The 20,558-nt window shown below is 42.1% G+C and overlaps 1 protein-coding gene across 1 annotated transcript; it reads left to right on the plus strand.

The window, feature by feature from the left end:
• Nucleotides 1–197: 197 nt before the first annotated feature.
• On the plus strand, nucleotides 198–12,559 carry cyp4v2a (cytochrome P450, family 4, subfamily V, member 2a; the record flags this gene model as incomplete). The annotated part of the gene is made up of 11 exons (XM_080457112.1): nucleotides 198–387; nucleotides 585–697; nucleotides 1,315–1,400; nucleotides 4,392–4,582; nucleotides 4,829–4,898; nucleotides 5,350–5,476; nucleotides 8,075–8,251; nucleotides 9,079–9,181; nucleotides 11,530–11,664; nucleotides 11,763–11,942; nucleotides 12,381–12,559. 11 exons carry the CDS (start codon nucleotides 198–200, stop codon nucleotides 12,557–12,559), a joined length of 1,551 nt encoding a protein of 516 aa, XP_080313238.1.
• Between the last annotated feature and the right edge of the window lie 7,999 nt (nucleotides 12,560–20,558).

The following is a 20,558-nucleotide window of genomic DNA, read 5'->3' on the forward strand; positions in this document are numbered from 1 at the left end:
GGCATGTGTGAAGGCTAGAGTCCAGCTGAAACTGGGTGAAAGCAACAGATAGAGTCCAGCTGAAACTGGGTGAAAGCAACAGATAGAGTCCAGCTGAAACTGGGTGAAAGCAACAGACCACAACTGAGCCTTCAGGGAGGCAGTCAGGTGTTTCTGTTAATCTGGCCAACATCTCACAAACGCACGTTGCTAAAGAGATGGCTGCTTTAGCTACCTCGACAGTGTGTCTGTTGGGAGTTAGTATTTTCATTGCACTCCTTACCTACCTGACCTTCCGGCTGCTCAGGCAATACCTGTACAAATGGAACCTGATGAAACCTATTCCTGAGATTGGTGGAACGTTACCCATTATTGGTAATGCACTGCAGTTCAAAGCCAATGCTGGAGGTGAGTGGAATGACATTAAACTATAAAGCATGCTTAGATTCTACTTGACTGCTTGGATTCTACTATGATTCTCAAGACACATTTCAGCTTGAGAAAACAAAATGCTACGGTTTAGGTCCATGGGGATGTTAAATGCAAGTTAGATGACTTCTTTAAAATTATTTAAACTGTCATACTTTCACATTTTCCCTTTTCAGATTTCTTCTGTCAGATTATTGGATATACAGACAAGTTCAGAGACGCACCACTGCTTAAAGCGTGGATTGGACCAGTCCCATTCCTCATTCTGTTCCATGCTGAAACTATTGAGGTATACAGTACTGACATTTACCATAGGAGTTGCTCCAACATCATACATGCATTTATCTTCCATTGAACAATGATCCTCCTGTCTCACATGACCCAGAATACTGCTTCTAGCCTCCTCAGAGATTATTCAACAGCACTTAAACCAGGACCAGAGAAATGTCTGTATCCCCAAAGCATTGTCTACTAACTTAAATCCAGGGTGCGTTTGGAAGTACAGCACTGAGCGCACTGGCCGATACAAACTAACAGGCGAATGCGCTCCAGTGCGCAATTTCCGAACGCACCCTCAGTGAATTTCAGTTTAGCTTACTGAAATACAAATTGCAGTAAAACTGTGTCCATTACTAAACTTGCATGGTTTATCAGTAGGGGGGGGAAAACTGTATGGAACTGGGAATGCAATACAACAAACAGCTTTGCATTCATCTTGCAATTCACATGTTTTGTGAAATGTAGAAAAAATATTTTTGACTTGCTAAAATGTATCTGAACATATATGTGAACATTTATTTTCAGATTGTATTTTCAATATGTTTTGTTTGTTTTCTGTGCCCTTCAATATATTTCTTTGATTATGGGTGATGTGTTTGTTGATTCTCCACACTGTGTTGTTTGCAGACAGTTCTAAACAACCCAGTACACATGGAAAAGGCTTATATATACGAGTTCCTCCATCCGTGGTTGGGCACAGGCCTGCTTACCAGGTGAGTCATCCTCAGCAGCCACTAAGTGCCCAGCACTTGGAGAAGGAAGGTACACAAAGGCCCCTTCAAGTGCACATCACTTAGTGGGTCCAATAAAGACGTTTTTGAAATGGAGCCCTTCAGTGTGCAAGCGTTTTTGTTCTGTTTGATTTAGAACTGTTCTTTGCTCAGCACCTGCCCAACTTTGGGGTTTGGATGTGCATGTCCTTCTGTTTCATCCTAAACTGTCTACATGTGCACTATGGGCTCTATTCAGAGCCAGATTTGAACAAACCACTAATTAGGGATTTCGGACTAGGCAAGAGGCGTTTCCCCGCAAAATTCGGTATTCTATGGCACCCCCCTCACCCGCCAAACACCTGAGCTACCCGTTACATTATGCATAGGTGTGGTTTGGGCGTTACAATGATAAAACCAATCACCGTGCCAGAAGCCATTGCCTTTAAGAGAAGACTGCGCTAGCCGTCATCCCGATCCAATATATGCTCTAGCCTATCTACCTGTCTGCACTGTTGCCTGGTCTGATTATTATAAGCCACATTGGGCTTGTTTTCCTTCTTTTTTATTTTTTTATCCAAATACATTTTTATATTAATTTGTAGCCTATTGTGTTCACAATAAGCTTGTCATATTAGTCAGATCCGGAATAGTATATGAAAGCCATTTAAAATATGTATACTATTGGTACACACTGGCTGCTCCCAAATAATTAATTACATCATGTTGCGACAACGCTCCTACGTGGTACACAGACAAACAGTAGCACATGGGTATACTAAATTGGACAGTTTTAGGAAAGGTCTATAGCCTATGTACTCACGTTGGCTGTTATCGTTCTATTTCCACCGTTCTAATGGATTCCAGGGGTGTGTAAACATCTCTGAAGTTGCTCCATAGTTTCCTCTGAAGTGACGCAGTTAAAAAGTTAATCCATATTGTCCCCGTTATCTTTCATCATCCACCTTTGTTCAGTAATCCCGAACAGAGCTAAACTTTAAGTTTACATCAATCAAAGCCTCTCAAACCCAGACACATTGCTGCGATGCGTGTGTGCGTCGCCTACCCAAAATAACAGACATACAAGCTATCAACGGCGCTGCGTCATGTCGTGTCGACAGCTACAGATCTGTTATTTTGGACAGCATACAATGAGGCGCGCGCGCGCCACGGAGTAGCCTATCACTAAACCAAAAACATTACATTACGTGGTCAACAACATACTAGACATGTAACTTGCTTGGAGCTTTTAATGCAGTGGTTCTCAACCTGTGGGTCGAGACCACAATGGAGCACCCAACGCCTGGCGAGCTTGTAGATCTGCTATTTTCACAATATTTATCTGTGGAACCGAGTCAAACAAAATGGGGGGGTCCCCAGTTCAAATATGGTTATTTTGGGGGGTCATGAACGTAGCGTTTGCATGGGAGGCGTTGTGAGCTTGTAGATCTGCTATTTTCAAATAGCTGATGTATATGTTAGAGTGCTCATGTGGCCCATAGTCGCTTGACTCGCTTCTTTTGGGCTGGTTTTCCTAGACCTGGTTGCTTGTTAGTTGTTTTTCCTCACAACACTGGCACTGATGATAACTAGACGGCAGCCGTCATAGAATCAAAATGACCCCGCTGGGAGTGGTGGTGGCGTTTGTGGTAGAGTGACCATGGGTTTGTATGAAGAGAGATAGCGCATTTGCGGTAGAGTGAGCATCGGTTTATATGAAGAGAGAGAGCACATTTGCGGTAGAGTGAGCATGGGGTTGTACAAAGAGAGAGAGGCATTTGCGGTAGAGTGAGCGAGCATGGGTTTGTATAAAGAAAGAGCGCATTTCACACACAGATCATTCATATATTACCAAGATTTAATGAGAAATAAGGCTTCTTTAGAAAAATGACTGACGGGCTGGGCTGGGTCTAATTTGTCAATTATTAGTCGAGCCGGGCTGAAATATTTAGGGGATATGAAAGCTCTAGTTAGTAGTTTGAAGTGCTCATGTGGCCTTAGAGTTGCTTCTTTTTGTTTTCATAGACCTGCGGACTGCGTTGCTTATTTCTCTCCAAGGCTGGCAACACGGCTCATGGTCCAACGCACAAAGCCATTGTAGTGTCTGTGTGCACTTGACGGGTGATTTTATAAACCAGCGGGTGCTTCTAGAATCCACTATCCCCCGTCCCCAAGCCGTACCCATGTGTGTCTGTAGAATTGCAATGTGGGGGATATAGCAACAACACGCCCACAGGCACACCTCCACGCGCAAATAACGGCGTCGGCATAATGGTGACGGGTAGAGCAGGTGCTAGAATAACCTATTGGGGCGGCGCAGGTCCATTATCCCGATTTAACGGGGAATTTTTGGCCTGAGAATGGGGCCCATATGAGTTAACCCATTATAAGATCGGGAAAGATTTTAAGATTTCTTTGGCTATTCAAAAACAAGCTCATAGCTCACTTTGATGCCGCGCTATGAGCTTGTAAATCTGCTATTTTTGAAATCTTTGAATATATATATGTTTATATATGTTTTAAATACATATAATTTTGGGGGTCCTTGACATTGATATAGCACCACTGATATAGCAACCAAACAACAAAAATGATGTGTAGGCCTATTTGACCGCCGACCCCCATCAAAATATGTTGTTTTTCAAAAATAGCAGATCTACAAGCTCGTAGCGAGGCACGAAGTGACACGCTATGAGCTTGTATATCTATAGTGACATACAGACAACCATTACAGTAATTTCACACAAACAAATAATACAAAAATAATCTTTATTATTATTATCCATTAGTTCAATAATCCATTCAATAATACAAAAATGTAAAAGTAAGTAATATTAAGCAGTCTAAAGGCAGTGTTGAATAATGCCTAATTTATGCTCCTCAACATGTGAGCTTACAGGTCTGCTATTTTCGGAGCGTGACGCCGTCGTACAGACGTGCACCGACGTATCAATCGGGCTTTTATCAGTCCCTCCTCGCCTTATGTCCTTTCAGCACTGGGACCAAATGGCGCCAGAGGAGGAAGATGCTCACACCCACCTTCAACTTCTCCATCCTGACGGAGTTCCTGGAGGTGATGAACGAGCAGGCAGAGGTCCTGGTGGATAAGTTGGAGAAGGAAGCGGGCAAAGGCCCCTTCAACTGCTTCAACTACATCACACTATGTGCACTGGACATTATCTGTGGTAAGTGGCATTGGTCATTTTGATTGTTTTGACTCTGATGAGTCAATATTCATACCCTCAGAATTAAACTAACACTGAGGATCTCGCTGTGTATTTCTTTTGTCAATTTACAGACTGCCTCCTTCAAAACTGATTATTAACAATGTATTTGTATTTATTACTTTCACCCATGCAATGAACACTTTTTTGTATTTTTATTGTATTTTGGTGAGTTCAGCCAGTGATCATTTACCGTGTCCTTTTCAGAAACTGCAATGGGAAAGAACATCTTCGCGCAGAGTAATTACGACTCAGAGTACGTCCAGAGTGTGTACAAGTGAGTCCTCCTGCCATCTGTCTATTTTCAGGAGTGCACAGATGTTATTGCCCGTCTGTCAACCGTTGCCTCATTTCCCCAGACCTGACCTGACCTGGACTGACCTGAACTGTCTGTAAACATGACCACGGATTATCAAACACAGAGCTCGGGACAGATGAGATTAGATAAGATACTATATTTATTGATCCTGCAAGGGAAATTCTGTCACCAAGGACAGCACAGCAATTTAAAAAACAGTACAGATTACAGGGCAAGAAAGAAAGTACTGTACTGTACTGTAGGTACAGCATGGTGGAAAGACACTACATTGGACAGACACACACAGACACACACACACACACACACACACACACACACACACCCACCCACACACACACACACACACACACACACAGTCTTGATACACTGCGATGGTGTGCCATGTGTTTGTATGTATCTCTGACTTCAGGATGAGTGACATAGTAAGCCGCAGACAGCGCATGCCATGGTACTGGCCTGACTTTGTCTACAACTACTTTGGTGAAGGTCAGGAGCATAACAAGAGGCTGAAGATCCTCCACTCCTTCACCTCCAGTGTGAGTGTTGTATTGTAGTTGGGAAGGCAGGACAGGGGCAGTGGGAGAAGTTGTATAGTGATTGTTTGCACTGTGGGACAGAAGGTTAAGGATCCCCAACATCAACATGTTAAACAATGCTGCCCTTTCACAGTTTTGTTTCTTCCTTTATTTATTGTCTTTGTCTTCTTTTTTTTTATGATGATGCAGACATAGGAGTTTTGTGGGTGGGTAGTGTGAATGATTGGTTGATTGAATACAAAATACAGTTTGCAAAAGGTACAGATATATAATAATGCTAAAAGTATAACACAAAAAGCCTGAGGGCTTGTTTCCATTGTGGCCCAGTGTATCATCAAGAAAGACATATAAAGACATGCAATACTTTACAACAAATCAGCAATATGGGAGCAGTAAAAGTATATTTACATAAATACATGGGGGTCATTTATTTTGGCAAGCTAGAAGACTTCAGGTCCAGTTGCAAGTGCTCTTTTATGGCGGTTTCGAAGGAGGGTAGGGACTCACTTTTTGATGGCTGTTGGAGGGCATTCCACATTTTGGTGATAATGATAGTAGAATGAAACCTTGGTAAGTTGCTGTACTGTCCTTTACCCTGAGCCATCCCACCCTAGCATAATGAGCAGGGGTTAGGTGAGTCCTAGGTGTGAGGTCTAGTAGTAGTCTGACTAGTTTGTTTTGGTCTGTAGTTTAGATGTTAGTGCCTTTGAGGTGCTAGAGTACCATGAGGTGTATGCATAGTCAAAAGGACACTGGATGAGTGCTCCAGCTAGTGTACTCAGTGCATTCCTATTGACCAATGAGGAGATCTTGCCCAAAAATCGTATTCTTTGGTTGACTTTCTTGGTGCCATTTTATCGACAGAAAGGTTGTTAGCTAAAATACAACCCAGATAGGTAATGTCTTCTTTCCTTATGATAACATTCTCACCCACTCTGATCGTAAAGTCTGTGGCCTTACTGAGGTTCATTTTGAACCCAAAATGAATGGATCCAGTTTGACCTACTGTAGGTGTAATGATAGTTTGTTATCAGCAAGCCATATGCAGATTTTACAGAGCTCGGAGCCAGGGTTTTTTAAACCTGCAATTTGTTTTGGTCCGAGACCAGGAAAGCAGAGTTATCAGCAAACAAAAACAAATTGCAGTCACATGCTGATGTCATGTCGTGTTGTGTGTCGTGTTTACAAAAAAGAATGAAAAGAAGACAAATAAAGAAACACCAGACCAGTCAAACCTTTGCCCCAATGAGGTAGGAAAAAAGCAGTAAACTGTTTTTTTTCCTCCACTCTTTTTTATAGAGGCGACATCAGGTTGTCAAGAGCACTCATACAATATACAGTTAACTGCTTCCTTTAGTCTTTCTACTTGAATGACTTGCCAAGGATTTGTATAGTTTACTCTCTAAAGAGGTGTATAGTTTACGGTCTACTTTGTTGCTTTGTTTATGCTGCTGTCAATACCGAAATAACAACAACAAATATCCCTGTGAGGATTGATAAAGTTTCATTCCTTCTTATATTCAGAAGTTGTGATAACAATACCTTCTGAGGCGCACTGGATGTTGCACACCAAACAAGTAAGTGTGCCCAGTCACCAGAGAGCATACAACTTGCCTGATAGATAAATCTATGCTCCCTTGTGTTTTTTTTAAATACACCAAATATATTCTGCTCCCCCTCACACACCTGAATACATGGTACTGTAATCACCTACTTATACATTTAAATGAGTGCATCTGCATTGTTAAAAATATGACAAAAAAAACAAGCAATTAAAGAGCACTGTGATAAAAACAACTGATGAATAAATTAAAATGAATTAAAACTTCTTAAGGAAGTTTCATAAAACCACAACACTCTTCAACCTTCATTCTTGCCCTAATAAAAAATACTTTATTCAGCACTTTTCTTCTAGTGAGCAAGCTGATCATTTCCTCCTTTATCCCGCTCTCAGTGCATGTTTGCGTTCAGTGCATGTTTTCCCCACATGAGCATGCAGTGTCAATTTCAGACACTCATAGATGAACTCCACTGATTTCTGCCCTGTTTGCAGGCAGTGGTGGAAAGTAACTAAGTACATTTACTCAAGTACTGTACTTAAGTACAATTTTGAGGTACTTTTACTTTACTGGAGTATTTCCAATTGTCTATACTTTTACTTCTACTCCACTACACCTCAGAGGCAAATATTGGACTTAAACTCCACTACAAGTATTTGAAAACTTTAGTTACTAGTTACTTTGTAGATTATTATTACAAAACATACATTAACCACTTCAGCCCTATATACATTTCAGACATTTGAAAATAGCCGATCTACAAGCTCACAATGCGTCGTGATGCGACGCATTGTGAGCTTTTAGATCTGCTATTTTCAAAGGATTTTTATACATTTGAAAACTTGCGCAATGGGACATTCTGCATAATGAGTACTTTCTACTTTTGGTACTTTAAGGACATTTTGATACCAATACTATTGTACTTTTACTCAAGTAAATTTTGAATTCCGGACATTTACTTGTAACAGAGTATTTCTACATTGCAGTATTGATACTTTTACTAAGTAAAAAAAAAACTTGTTTCCACCACTGATTGCAGGTGATCTATGAGAGAGCACACTACCTGAAGAACTACTACGAGTCAGACAGCGAGTCTGATCAGGGCATGAAGAAGAGGAGGGCCTTCCTGGACATGCTGCTGAAGACCACCGACGAGAACGGCAAGAAGTTGAGCCACGAGGACATCCAGGAGGAAGTGGATACCTTCATGTTCAGGGTGAGAGAGCTCTCTCGCATGATAGTGTTCAAATAACACAGCTCGTTTTACACCTGTGTGAAGGAGTTTGTGTGTGTGTGTGTGTGTGTGTGTGTGTGTGTGTGTGTGTGTGTGTGTGTGTGTGTGTGTGTGTGTGAGGGAGTGTGGGTGTGGGTGTGGGTGTGTTTAACCACTTGAAACCCAAGCAACCCCAAAAATTGCTATTTTTGACAAAGAGATTTGGTGTAGATGGAAAAAAGAAGGGATGTTCGATATTGACTTTTTTACCGATATCCGACATTCCTATATTGTCCAACTCCTAATACAGTGATGTTGTTAGGTTTTCAATTAAGTGAGTCATGGGACTCACTGGTGGTCATTTGAATGAGTCCCACTAATCTTAGATTAGACGTTGGCCTATTTGACAGTGCAGAAGCATAATTGCCTTGATGCCTGTAACATTAATGAAGGTCAACGAGTGTCAGCTGGACACACACACACACACACACACACACACACACACACACACACACACACACACACACACACACACACACACACACACACACACACACACACACACACACCTGCCTTCTGCAGTGCTCTAATTTGAAAGTGTCTCATTTCTCTCCAAAAGCCCTTGAATATGATGGCATATGATTAAGGATTACTGTGATTATGGTAAGCTCACATTTCATAACACACACACACACCATACAGTAAGAACTCCTGTAACTTATATGGTTTTTTTCCTCTTTTTTTAAGAACCGATACCGATATTTCCTGATATTAATTGTTTATGCTAATATCGGGAGGTCGATAATATCCTTCCTTCCTAACCTCCTCAGGGTCACGACACCACGGCGGCATCCATGAACTGGTCCGTCCATCTGCTGGGTTGTCATCCTGATATCCAGGCCAAGGTTCAGCAGGAGCTGCAGGAGGTGTTTGGTAAAGACCACCATCACGTCACCCGGCGTGTCCTCCGGGGTCGCCTTGCTCCACCGGCTCACTTCCATGACATCATCTGTTTTCCAGACCAGAGGGCCTTTATTTGACTCCTCTGTGTCACACGTCATTTCGTTGCTGTCAGGCAGAAACCTTGTATCTCAACATTTCAACTTTAGTTTTTTCGTAATATTGATGCCCTACTTCAGTGGTTCTCAACCAGTGGTCCGGGGACCACCAGTGGTCCTTGGGGGGGTACGTACCAGGGGGTCCCCAGCTAAATTAGTTAACATAATTTTAACCACTTAGCTTTGGCTATTCACAAATAGCAGATCTACAAGCTCATAATGCGACACCGAGTGCCACGCTATGAGCTTGTAGATCTGCTATTTTTTTAAATCTTGCAGATGTGTGCATATCTTTGAATATATATATATTTTTAAAGCGAACATTTTTTACTAAAATCTTTGCTTCTGGGGGTCCCTGGCATAAAACATTTTCAGATGGGGGTCCGTGGCAAAATGCATATCAATTTAGAGGTCCTTGGCATGAAAAAGGTTGAAAACCACAACCCTACCTCATCATACAAGAGCGTCGCACAAACGTAGTGAAAATAGCGGATCTACAAGCTCACAACGCCTCAGCGTTGGGAGCTTGTAGTTCGGCTATTTTCAATCGTTTTTTTTTTTATAATAAGAAGAAAGGAACCGTTTTGGACATTACAAGGTTTCCACCCGACAGCAACGATTTGTCCAGTCTGGGGAAGTGTGTAACATGGATAATTACAGCACACAAAGCTCCGAGCCAAAATATATAGGGAGAGTAATTGAGTTATCGTCGCCGTCAGGCAGAAACCTTGTATCTATATAGATTTTTTTCCCCCCCGTAAATTAATGCCGTACTTGATCATACAAAAGTGTCCCACAAAAGGCGTGAAAATAGTTGATCTGCAAGCTTGCAGCTTGCAGATCAACTATTTTCACTATTTTAAAATAAAATTATTAAAATAATAATAAAAAAGGGAACGGTTTTGGACATACAAGGTTTCCACCTGACAGCCATGTTATGTGTGTGTGTGTGTGTGTGTGTGTGTGTGTGTGTGTGTGTGTGTGTGTGTGTGTGTGTGTGTGTGTGTGTGTGTGTGTGTGTGTGTGTGTGTGTGTGTGTGTGTGTGTGTGTGTGTGTGTGTGTGTGTGTGTGTGTGTGTGTGTGTGTGGGTGTGTGTGTGTGTGTGTGTGTGTGTGTGTGTGTGTGTGTGTGTGTGTGTGTGTGTGTGTGTGTGTGTGTGTGTGTGTGTGTGTGTGTGTGTGTGTGTGTGTGTGTGTGTGTGTGTGTGTGTGTGTGTGTGTGTGTGTGTGTGTGTGGTGGTGAGTGGCCATTACTACGGTCCTACACGGTTTCCATTACGTAAGCCCAGCGGCCCCTGTGGCGAGATTAGGTGCAAACGTTTGCGCTGGTCCAAATCGCAGTGGAACGGGGGGATATCTGAAGCTGTCCTCTGGCATCCCGACATCCACTCGATTCAGAATATTAATGTGACATCTTTTCCCAACAGCAAATTGCAGTGTCCAATGTTAAATGCATTAGCCCGCTACGTTTACAGTAGCTGTTTCCTGTGTTGAAATAACACATCACGTGTCTATAGGGAGTATACTGTAGCACGGTGCCCTACAAAGCCAAAGTGCAGTAACTACGTTTTTTAATTTTTTACTGATAAATGGGTTTAAAAGTGTTTCAACTGGTCAGTCAAATGAGATATCGGCAGATTTGTCATATAAGTGACATTACACTAATTGTATATCTGTTCTTGAGGTAATCGTTTATCCCCCAAAATCACAAAGGCTAATTTGACCTTTGGGATACACAAATAAGTCAAAAAAATTAGTTACTGCACTTTGGCTTTGTAGGGCAGCTCCCAAACAATGGGTAGAGACCCATTTGTATGGGTCACGACGAGGAATTATCCCTTTTTTCCTAATTATTTTATTTTTTAAATGATTACTTCAAAAGATTTTGAAGAAAAGAAACACCAACAGAAATTTAAATTCTAAATAATTTCAGAAATTTGTCCTGTACTTCAGTGGTTCTCAGTGGGGTCCGGGGACCCCCAGGGGTCCTTGAGGGGGTTCCAGGCGGTTCCCAGCTAAATTAGTTAATATAGCATCAAAATCAGTTTAACCACTTGAACCCTATATACACTATCAGCTACTTGAAAATAGCCAATCTACTTCGTGGATGGGGGTCTGTCGCAAACAATAATGTTAATAATAATGTTAATAATGTTAATTTGGGGGTCCTTGACATGAAAAAGTTTGAGAACCACTGCTATGCTTGTCCTGTCTTTGCTGTAGGTGACTCTGACCGGCCCGTTAACACAGAGGACCTGAAGAGGCTCAGGTACCTGGAGTGTGTGGTTAAGGAGTCTCTGCGTCTCTTCCCCTCCGTGCCATTGTTCGCCCGTAGCATCGGTGAAGACTGTGAGATCAGTGAGTGATATAGTAGGCTATTCATCATGGGTAGGAATGACTCGGTGGGCCCCCTTCCCCCCTTTTCCACAGCTAAATAATTGCTCCTGTGGCCACAGATGGTTTCAAGGTCCCCAAAGGTGCAAACGCCATCATGATACCTTACGCTCTGCACCGCGACAAGCGCTACTTCCCTGACCCTGAGGAGTTCAGACCGGAGCGCTTCCTGCCAGAGAGATCCATGGGGAGGCATCCATATGCATACATACCCTTCTCCGCTGGCCTCCGCAACTGTATAGGTAAGATCAACTGTATACGTAAGATCAAATGTATAGGTAAGTGTGTGTGTGCGTGCGTGTGTGTGTGTGTGTGCGCTCTCGTGTGTGTGTGCATGGATGGGTGCCTACAGGATATGATAAGAACCATGACTATGCTTAAAAATCAGAGAGTGATCCAGCGCACTGTCTGGAGCTTGCAAAAGATACTTTATTCAGTAACAAGGGTTCGGTCCTTAGAATTTCATCAGGACATACTGTATCCTTAGACCTTGATGAAGGTCTAAGGACCAAAATATCGTATCCAGACAGATTAGTTCCAGACAGTGTCCGGGAGCACTCTCTCATTTTATGCTTGGATTTTCCTATTATCCTATGAACCTGCTGTCGCTAAGGTGTGCTTTAGTCAAGAAAGAATAATTATACACTGAAGCCGTCCCATCCCTTTGTGACTCTGTGCAGGTCAGCGTTTTGCAATCATGGAGGAAAAGGTGATCTTGGCATCGATTCTGCGTTACTTCAACATTGAATCGTGTCAGAAACGCGAAGACCTCCGGCCAGTTGGGGAGCTGATCCTACGTCCAGAGAAAGGCATCTGGATTAAACTGGAGAGGAGAAAGCGCCAGACTCCAGGATATTAGGGTAGTTAGCAGCTGGTCAGGGATTCAAACATGTCTCACTACACACCAGTGATTCTCAGATCGCTACATGTAATCCGTTCAGCCTGATTCTCTTTGCATAATACTTCTGTATTTAGTCTATTTTTGGGTCACATTTAAAAATATTCTACACCACTGAGGTAACAATGGAAAGCGAGCTCAGCTTAAAATGAACAAAAAGTAAATCTACAGTAGGTAGTAAACAATTCTTATCAGACACTGAATGGCCTTTGGAAAGCTAGTTAGTTGGTTCATTTTGAAATGTTAATTGTGTAAGAGAACGATGCGACAACTGCATTACCCTCAATGCCTTTCATTTTCCAGGCCACACAGTGGCAAGTTTTGCATTGTAATGTTTGAATCAAGCATGTAAAGGAAAGATACACCACGTTATGAATGCAGGGTAAATCAGAGGCAGAGATGCGCAGACCACACATAAACTGTTTGTAGTCTAAAAAATCTGCTGTATAATTTGCACTTATTTGTTCATTAAAAACGCTTGGTGGATGTTAGGTTGGATGGTTCTAAAGATGTATTATTTATAATATATTCATTATGGGGCCCCAGTATACAAAAAAAAGTGCCTTTTTTTCTTCCTATTTTTCAGTTTGCCTGATAAAAAGTAATGATCTCAAAGCATCAAAGCAAAATGTAATAAGACATTTATAAGAACATACACTTACCGCTGCATGTTTGAAACATTGTTTTCCACTCTATGGAAATATGTCACGAGTGTGTGTGTGCATGTCTGTGTGTATGTGTGTCCTTGCTGATGCAATCACATTACTGATTAGCAAATAGTGTGGGCATTAATCAAGCACATCAAATCTATTTTAATCAGATGAGCTGGTAATGGACCCCTCCCCTCATTTAAATGCCCTGCAAAAGAACTCAACAAAGCATTTCTGTATGTATCTCCATTCTCCAAACAAAATGTCATACTGCTAGACACACACACACACACACACACCAGACAATAAATGTGAGAAAGAAAGAAAAACATCTATTTCGAGACGTGTCTGATGACCTGCATTTGGATGTCAAATGTTTGAGAGGTACAGATAATGATTCTGTGTTATCCATCGTTCACCCCAAACTCTCCTACCGGAGACTCTCCTCGGCGGATGTCTCCTCCAGTTTGTTCAGCACTTGAGGCTGTGGCAATGCCTCGTTTGCAGTTGTCTTCTGCAGACTATTGCTTTCTTTCATTTATTCTTCTCCCTTCTTTCCTTCCATCCTTTCCTCATCTCCTCCTCATTACTTTCGTCTTTCTTTGCACTCTGTTCAATCTCTGTGATCCCAGACTGAACTTCATGCGGGCTTCGGGCGCTGACGTAGCCTACCAGAGGCCAGTCGGTCCTCGTTGTGTCCAGACATAACAAATGATCTCAAAAAGCACAGTCTGAGAGAACAGTGGGCCATGAAATCAATACGAACTGTCCCAGCCCACTCATACTGTATATAATCAATGGATCAGGAAAAAATACATTCTGCCCCCTCAACTTTTACTGGATAATGGTTGTTGTCCCATGCAGGCAGAGATTAGGCCTCCATGCAAGGCATGTTGGCACTTGGCACAACATGAAGGTGATCCATTGTGCACAAGTCAAGGGTCTTCAATCTTTTTCAGGCCAAGGATCCCTTAGCTGAGAGAGAAGCAATTTTGAAGCAATTTATTGAAGCAGTACAACAATTGTTTTGCAGATTAACCTTGTGCAAATGTATTTATTGTGTGTGTTTGTTTACACATGATCTTTTCTGTTATTTTGCTGGATTCATGTTATATTGTGTATATTTTCAGACATTTAACCACTTAAACCTAGCCTGACACTCAGCCTAAATTTTCATTTTGTTTCACTCCATTATTCAGTCTGAACGCCGTCCCAGTGCAGCCGTTTTCTGAGATGGGGGCGTGGCCAAAGTGGGACTCTTTGGCCATTGGTTCATACTGGATTTATCCCGATCCCGATTGGGCCAGTTAGATTTTCAACCGAGAAAACCCCGCCTTCTACAGCGTCACCAGACCCTGAATGCGAGGCTAGCGATTCAGGGGCTGGAGCCAGGCTAACTTAAACCCTCAATATTACTTAGTAAACTTGACATATGGCTCTGTACTTGGCCTGTTCTTTTTTTTTTCACTCTACACAAAATCTCTTGTTGTGAGCTTATAGATCTGCTATTTTTGGCATATGTTCCCACAGAATAGGGATGCTAGGGCTCAAGTGGTTAATAATAATAAAAAGTTCCTGTCACGCAAAGATTTGGACTCCCTAGGGATCCCGGACCCCCATGGTGTAAGTTGAAACAGTTGTATCACAGCAGATGGGGCATAATTCACGAAGTGTGTAATTGAGTGAGAATATGACTTGGAGAGAAGTGCTGGGTATTTAATCTTTTGTAGCCTACAGTAGTAAACATCAATACTTCATGGTTTATGTTCTCTTTCCTCTTGGCTTTCCATTACAAACTGAAAATATTACTCTGCAATGCCAAAATGTGTTATCGTTATCCACAATATTGTAGCTAAAACACAGCGCTGACCCAACCATGGTGCTTCTTTATGTCTCACTTGGCTTTCCACTTTGTTCTGATATAAAATGCCAAATATTCAAATTATGCTGTAATGAAAATGACATTTTCTCCTTTATTTTGACGGCGGCGTCCCATATCCAAACTGGTCCTGAACACCTCTAGTTTGTCTTGCAAGACTGAAATTAATGACCAATCTTCATCATCATCATCATCATAACGGACTGAGTTATAGTTTTATAGGTTTTCCGAGAACCTCTGAGCCACGCTGAATCCCCAGCAACTAAACAGTAATCATTGGAGCGACACAGTTATAAACGACCGCCATCAGTGATGTCATATGATGATTTAGGTGGCCTGTCTCCGGGGGTCAGCACCCAACACCCAAACGACATGACTCATGATGAATTGCATGCTCTTTTTCCTATGCCATCGTTTGAATTATTGAGCAGATCTCTCTCTAATCGATGACTGGGTGGAATAAGAGGTGCCCGAGCTCCGAACAGCGCTGCGAGAGTTCATTTATCTGTGAATCTCGGGGAAATGGCTTTGACAAAGGGTTCACTGCGAGGCCATGTGGATGGCATGTTAATTCAATTTCAGGACATTTATTCATCTCAGTTAAGATTCATTTTATCCTTGGAATGATTCAGTGTTTATTGTTTATTTCAGAGGAGAAGCGGCTTTGACAAATTAAAAGGTATTTGATCATATTTAGAATAGAGTGGGTAGGCTATCCTTTCAAAGAAAAAATTACGCGTTTTCAGGTGCTGAGCCAAACTGCAAAAACAAGATGGGGCTCGCAACTCACTTTTAAATGATCCAATTTTGTTCACAGCACACCAGCAATAATACAACGTTTCGACCTTGCAGTCTTTTTTCAAGTATCCTTTCTAAGCAATGTGGCAAAACCAATGAGCAGTAGAAGTAACCAATACATTTACTGAATTATGTTTTTGTTTAACTTTTCCACCTACAAGTTGCACTGGGCATTGACTTATTTAATTGTGGCTCGGGTTGATTTGAGGTAAACATTGATCTTTACTGATGTATGAGAATATTGATATTTGAACATGTTGTTGCTGTAGAGATAGATTTTCCCACAGCGTAATGCCATAACTGCATTCATACTAACAAGGCTGGTGTAGTATATTTGATAACATAACATACATATTTGCTAGTATTACTTAACTTCACAAGTCTACAGTACAAGTAGGCTACAGACAGAAGAAGTGGATTGAGTCAGAGAGAGGTGCCGGTGTGTCTGAGCGGGGTGTGGGTGCTCTTAGCATTTTCTTTGTCTTACCTGCAGGAGACAGAGGGCATGTCCCCCCCATTTCCCCCTTCCTGCCCTTTACAGTTGCAAATGTGGGGCCGGGAGGTGGGGGGCTCACCTTTGAAGGCTGACACACCCATACATGTTACCTCCTCTTATTCAAAATGTGACCACTGCTATAAAGAATATGACATGTAAGCTTGTAGTGTGTGTGTGACTCAGCAGCCGGCAGGCTGTTGTGTGGTGTGGTGGGGGACCTGTGAATGGAAGGGGTTCTTCGTAGCGGGTATGTTGTGGGGAGAGGACAGCGGGTGCCGGCAGAGCGGAGGACTTGCGATGATGGGGTTCTTCGTGAAGAGTGTGGTAACACATCTTCAGCGATCGCAAGTGGAGCGCTCTGTTGTTAAAATGCAGCTATCTGTTGACAATCTGGGTACGGCGCTGGAGCACGGCTGGGTGAGAAGATGACATTGAGGGAGACTGCAAGAGTGACATTATCGAGCGGTGCACTGCGCATATGGGACCTGGGGTTATGTTTTTGTGATGAGCGTGGGTTAAACTATGGGGCTATGGCTGCCATGGGAAGTGATGCGAGGGTATTTTTTTTACTTTCTGGTCTCCTGTGTTTAATGTGAGTTTACTTTGTGGATTATTGTTTCATTGGGGGGTACACTGCCTTCTTTTTTCCGTGTAGACACTTTCGTGGTAGTTGTCATATATGCTTGATGGTACGGTGTAAAACTTAGGGATAAGAATTAGGCTATCTTTGAGTATATTTTGGTGACTGGACGAGGGGGACATTGATCTTGGGGGGTGGTGCTATCGCTTGGTGGGCGTGATTCGACTGTATGCTGTCAGCTTCCACTGGGTGGCTGTGTAATGTTTTATCCTGGAGTTTAAAAGGCTAACAGAGGGATCCTGCACGCTAATTAGTTTTGGGGGTGTCTATTTGATGTAATTCACCGTGTCGCTGTACTATGTAATCTTGGTTTTTGTATGTGCATTGTTCTGTGTGATGTTGTTTGCTCTTTTAGTTTTCCTGAATGTTTACTTTTTTTCCTGGTTGGTGTTCCGGTCGCTTTTCATGGGGGGCGGATTCTTTGTGTTTCTTTTGAAATATACGTGTTTGTGGAAGACGTTTAATGTCTACCATGGGGGGTCTGATGTGTATATTTCATAAACATAGATACAAATCTCAGTCATATGTTTGCTTACAGGTAGCCTACAGACAGGGGAGCGTATTCAAATAGGTGGCTGTTGGCTGACCAGGGTGTGGGGTTAAGATTAACATTCTCTTTGTTGTTTACCTGGGAGGTTCTATGCATGTGTCTCCATCCCCTTCCTGTCCCAACAGTTGCAAATGTTTGGACCGGGTGGGGGCTCACCTTTGAAGTCTGACACACCCATACCTGTACCTCCTCTTTCTTTAGATCTCTCTGTTATAAAGACTATACTGAAATGCGACTTGGTGTGTGACACTCAGTTGCCGGCAGGCTGCTGAGAGGACCTCAGGGTCCATGGAAGAGCTGTTTTGTACTGTTTTGTACTTATGCAATAAATCGGATGCAAAGAAACCTCACTGACCAGTGATGACTCCATTCATTCTACCACCATTCATTCTCACCACTGGGGCAACAAACTAACTACAATATGGCGTTGTTGGCAACTACAAAAGGAATAGAAACCTTTAAGTCTGTGGTTCTCAGATACCACACTGGCAATTACATTATTGAACATGTTTACAACACTTGTACTATGAGCACAGCGCTTCCCTCTCCGTGGAATAGTTAGTTATAAAATAAATAGACAAAGTACTCAAACCAGTACTTGAGTCAAAGCAGAGATACTCCTGTTTACTTTAAGTATTCAAAAGTACAAATTACAAAGTACATTTAGTTTTTTATGTCAATGCACTGCTGTATTGAAATCAGACCACCCAAAATTAACAGATATTCCGGGAATATTCAGCATTCATACGAACAAGGCTCGTACATATTGAACATGTTTTGCGATATGTGCACTGTTGAGCTTCCCTCTCTGGTGGAATGGTTTGTTATAAAATAAACAACTCCTAGACTGAAAAGGCTGAAGGAACAAATGTGTGAGGAAAACTATATTGACCCCATTCTCTGGTGGAATGGTTTGTTATAAAATAAACAACTCCTAGACTGAAAAGGCTGAAGGAACAAATGTGTGAGGAAAACTACATTGACCCCATTCTGGCAGGTCCACAAAACTCCATTACGATAGGTCCACTAACGCTATACTCAAGGTCCATCAACTCCCCATTGCCTCAAGGGTTTTTCATTGCACCGTGTGGAGTTGTTACACAATCATTTTTCATCCCTATAGCTAATGTTTGGCAAAAATAGCAGATCTACAAGCTCACAACACACTGCAACGTCACACGTTGTGAGCTTGTAGATCGGCTATTTTCAGCCAAGAGTGTAGATCGATAACGGGAGGGCCTAGTATACAGCCATCCGCTCAATTAAGTATAGGGTTCACATTTAACATTGAAAGATGCAGTTGAGTGCTTTAGCACTTGGCACAATTGTCTTCTTTTTTTCCAATCCGTTTAAGTGGCAAAGAAAGTGAAACATTAAACATTAAATATTTAGAATACAATATAATTGCAGGTATTATCACCAATGAAATGAAAATATGAATAAAATGTCGGTAACCAATTAAGGCAACCTTCCACACACACATGCTGATCCAGAAACAACAAAGCAAAAAAAAGAATGCTGTAAAAACAAGGATGTTGCTGGGGGAGTTATTTGAGGAATAGGCTACATGTGTGGCCCTTTGTGCTCTGTGATGAAACACGATGAAATCATATCAAAGTAAACGTCCTACGTTTCGGCAATAAATCCCTCCAATGTCTCAGATTGGATTAGGGCAGTGATTCCCCTACAACCTACGGTTCAAGAGTTATAGGCCAAAAGATAAAGTGGGCTGTTACAGCGCCACCATGAGGCCGACTGGTGTAATTACTTCTTAAATAATTTGGCACTGGACTATGAACCTAGCCTTTAAGTGTTGTAGCTGTAGCCCTTACGGTTTCCGAGAAAAAAATACTTGAATGGGAGTTCTTTTTTCCTATTAAAGTCAATGGGGAAATGTAATGCACTATTAAATCAATATCAATTAAACTATACAACCAATCTCTTAGCAAAATACAAGCACACGATTCCCGGTGAAGCTGGTCAATTTGACATATGGCACGAGTGTGGGAAAAATAAACTGGTTTATGGGGGTTGGGGGGGTCATGCATTTTCCTGCAGTCACTCAGGGGGGATCACGGAAGAATATTTGGAGGTCGGGGTTGGGGGGGGGGGACTAAACAAAATCACATCAGTACTATACCCCCCTCCTGAATAAATAACGCACACTCCCTAAGAGCCTAACAAAGAAATTGCAGACCTCCCAAAATAAAATAGGTTGATCCTCAATCTCCAATCACAAACTCATCTCCACCCTGCCCACTCTGTGGAGGCTTAGAGTGGAGGAGAGAGTCTCTCTTAGTCTTATCAAAATGTGTATGTTTGGCCCGGGCCACTGGCGTAGCGGTCCAGGCACCTAGGCTCAATGTAGCCTGACAGCGTGTTGCGGGTTCGACTCCCGGTCCTGACGGCCTTTGCTGCGTGTCACACCCCGTCTCTCTCCCCATTTCCTGTCAGCCTATTGTCCTAACAATAAAGGCATAAAAGCCCACAAATAAATAGTGTGTGTGTTCACAGGATTGTAAATAATGTTGCTCCCAAATATTTATGCAACTACTTTTCCAGGGTGAAATCTTGTGCTATGCAAGTTAAAATCTTTTTTGTCTTTTTTGTATTCTGCAGCAGTTATGTGGAATGGTTTGCCTGCTGACATCAAGTCGATCGGCACCATGTTAGCTTTTAGTCCTCCCTATGGCTGCTGAATGGTAGTTTGACCTGATCATAATTTTATTTATCTTAATTGTAATGTTCTTAATCTTGTTATTTGTCACACCACCAGGTCGCACATTCCACAATGGAAATAAGCCCTATAGGGCTTTTTTGTGTTATCCTGTTGATGATTGTGCAATGCTTTTGTTGTTGGACATGTGTTTGTCTGTCTGTCAATTAATCAATCAATCAATCAATCAATCAATCAATCATTCAATGTCAAGGGCAATATTGAAAAAGC

This window comes from Gymnoscopelus braueri, assembly GCF_963280865.1.
Source record: "Gymnoscopelus braueri genome assembly, chromosome: 2".
Taxonomy (NCBI): Eukaryota; Metazoa; Chordata; class Actinopteri; order Myctophiformes; family Myctophidae; genus Gymnoscopelus; species Gymnoscopelus braueri.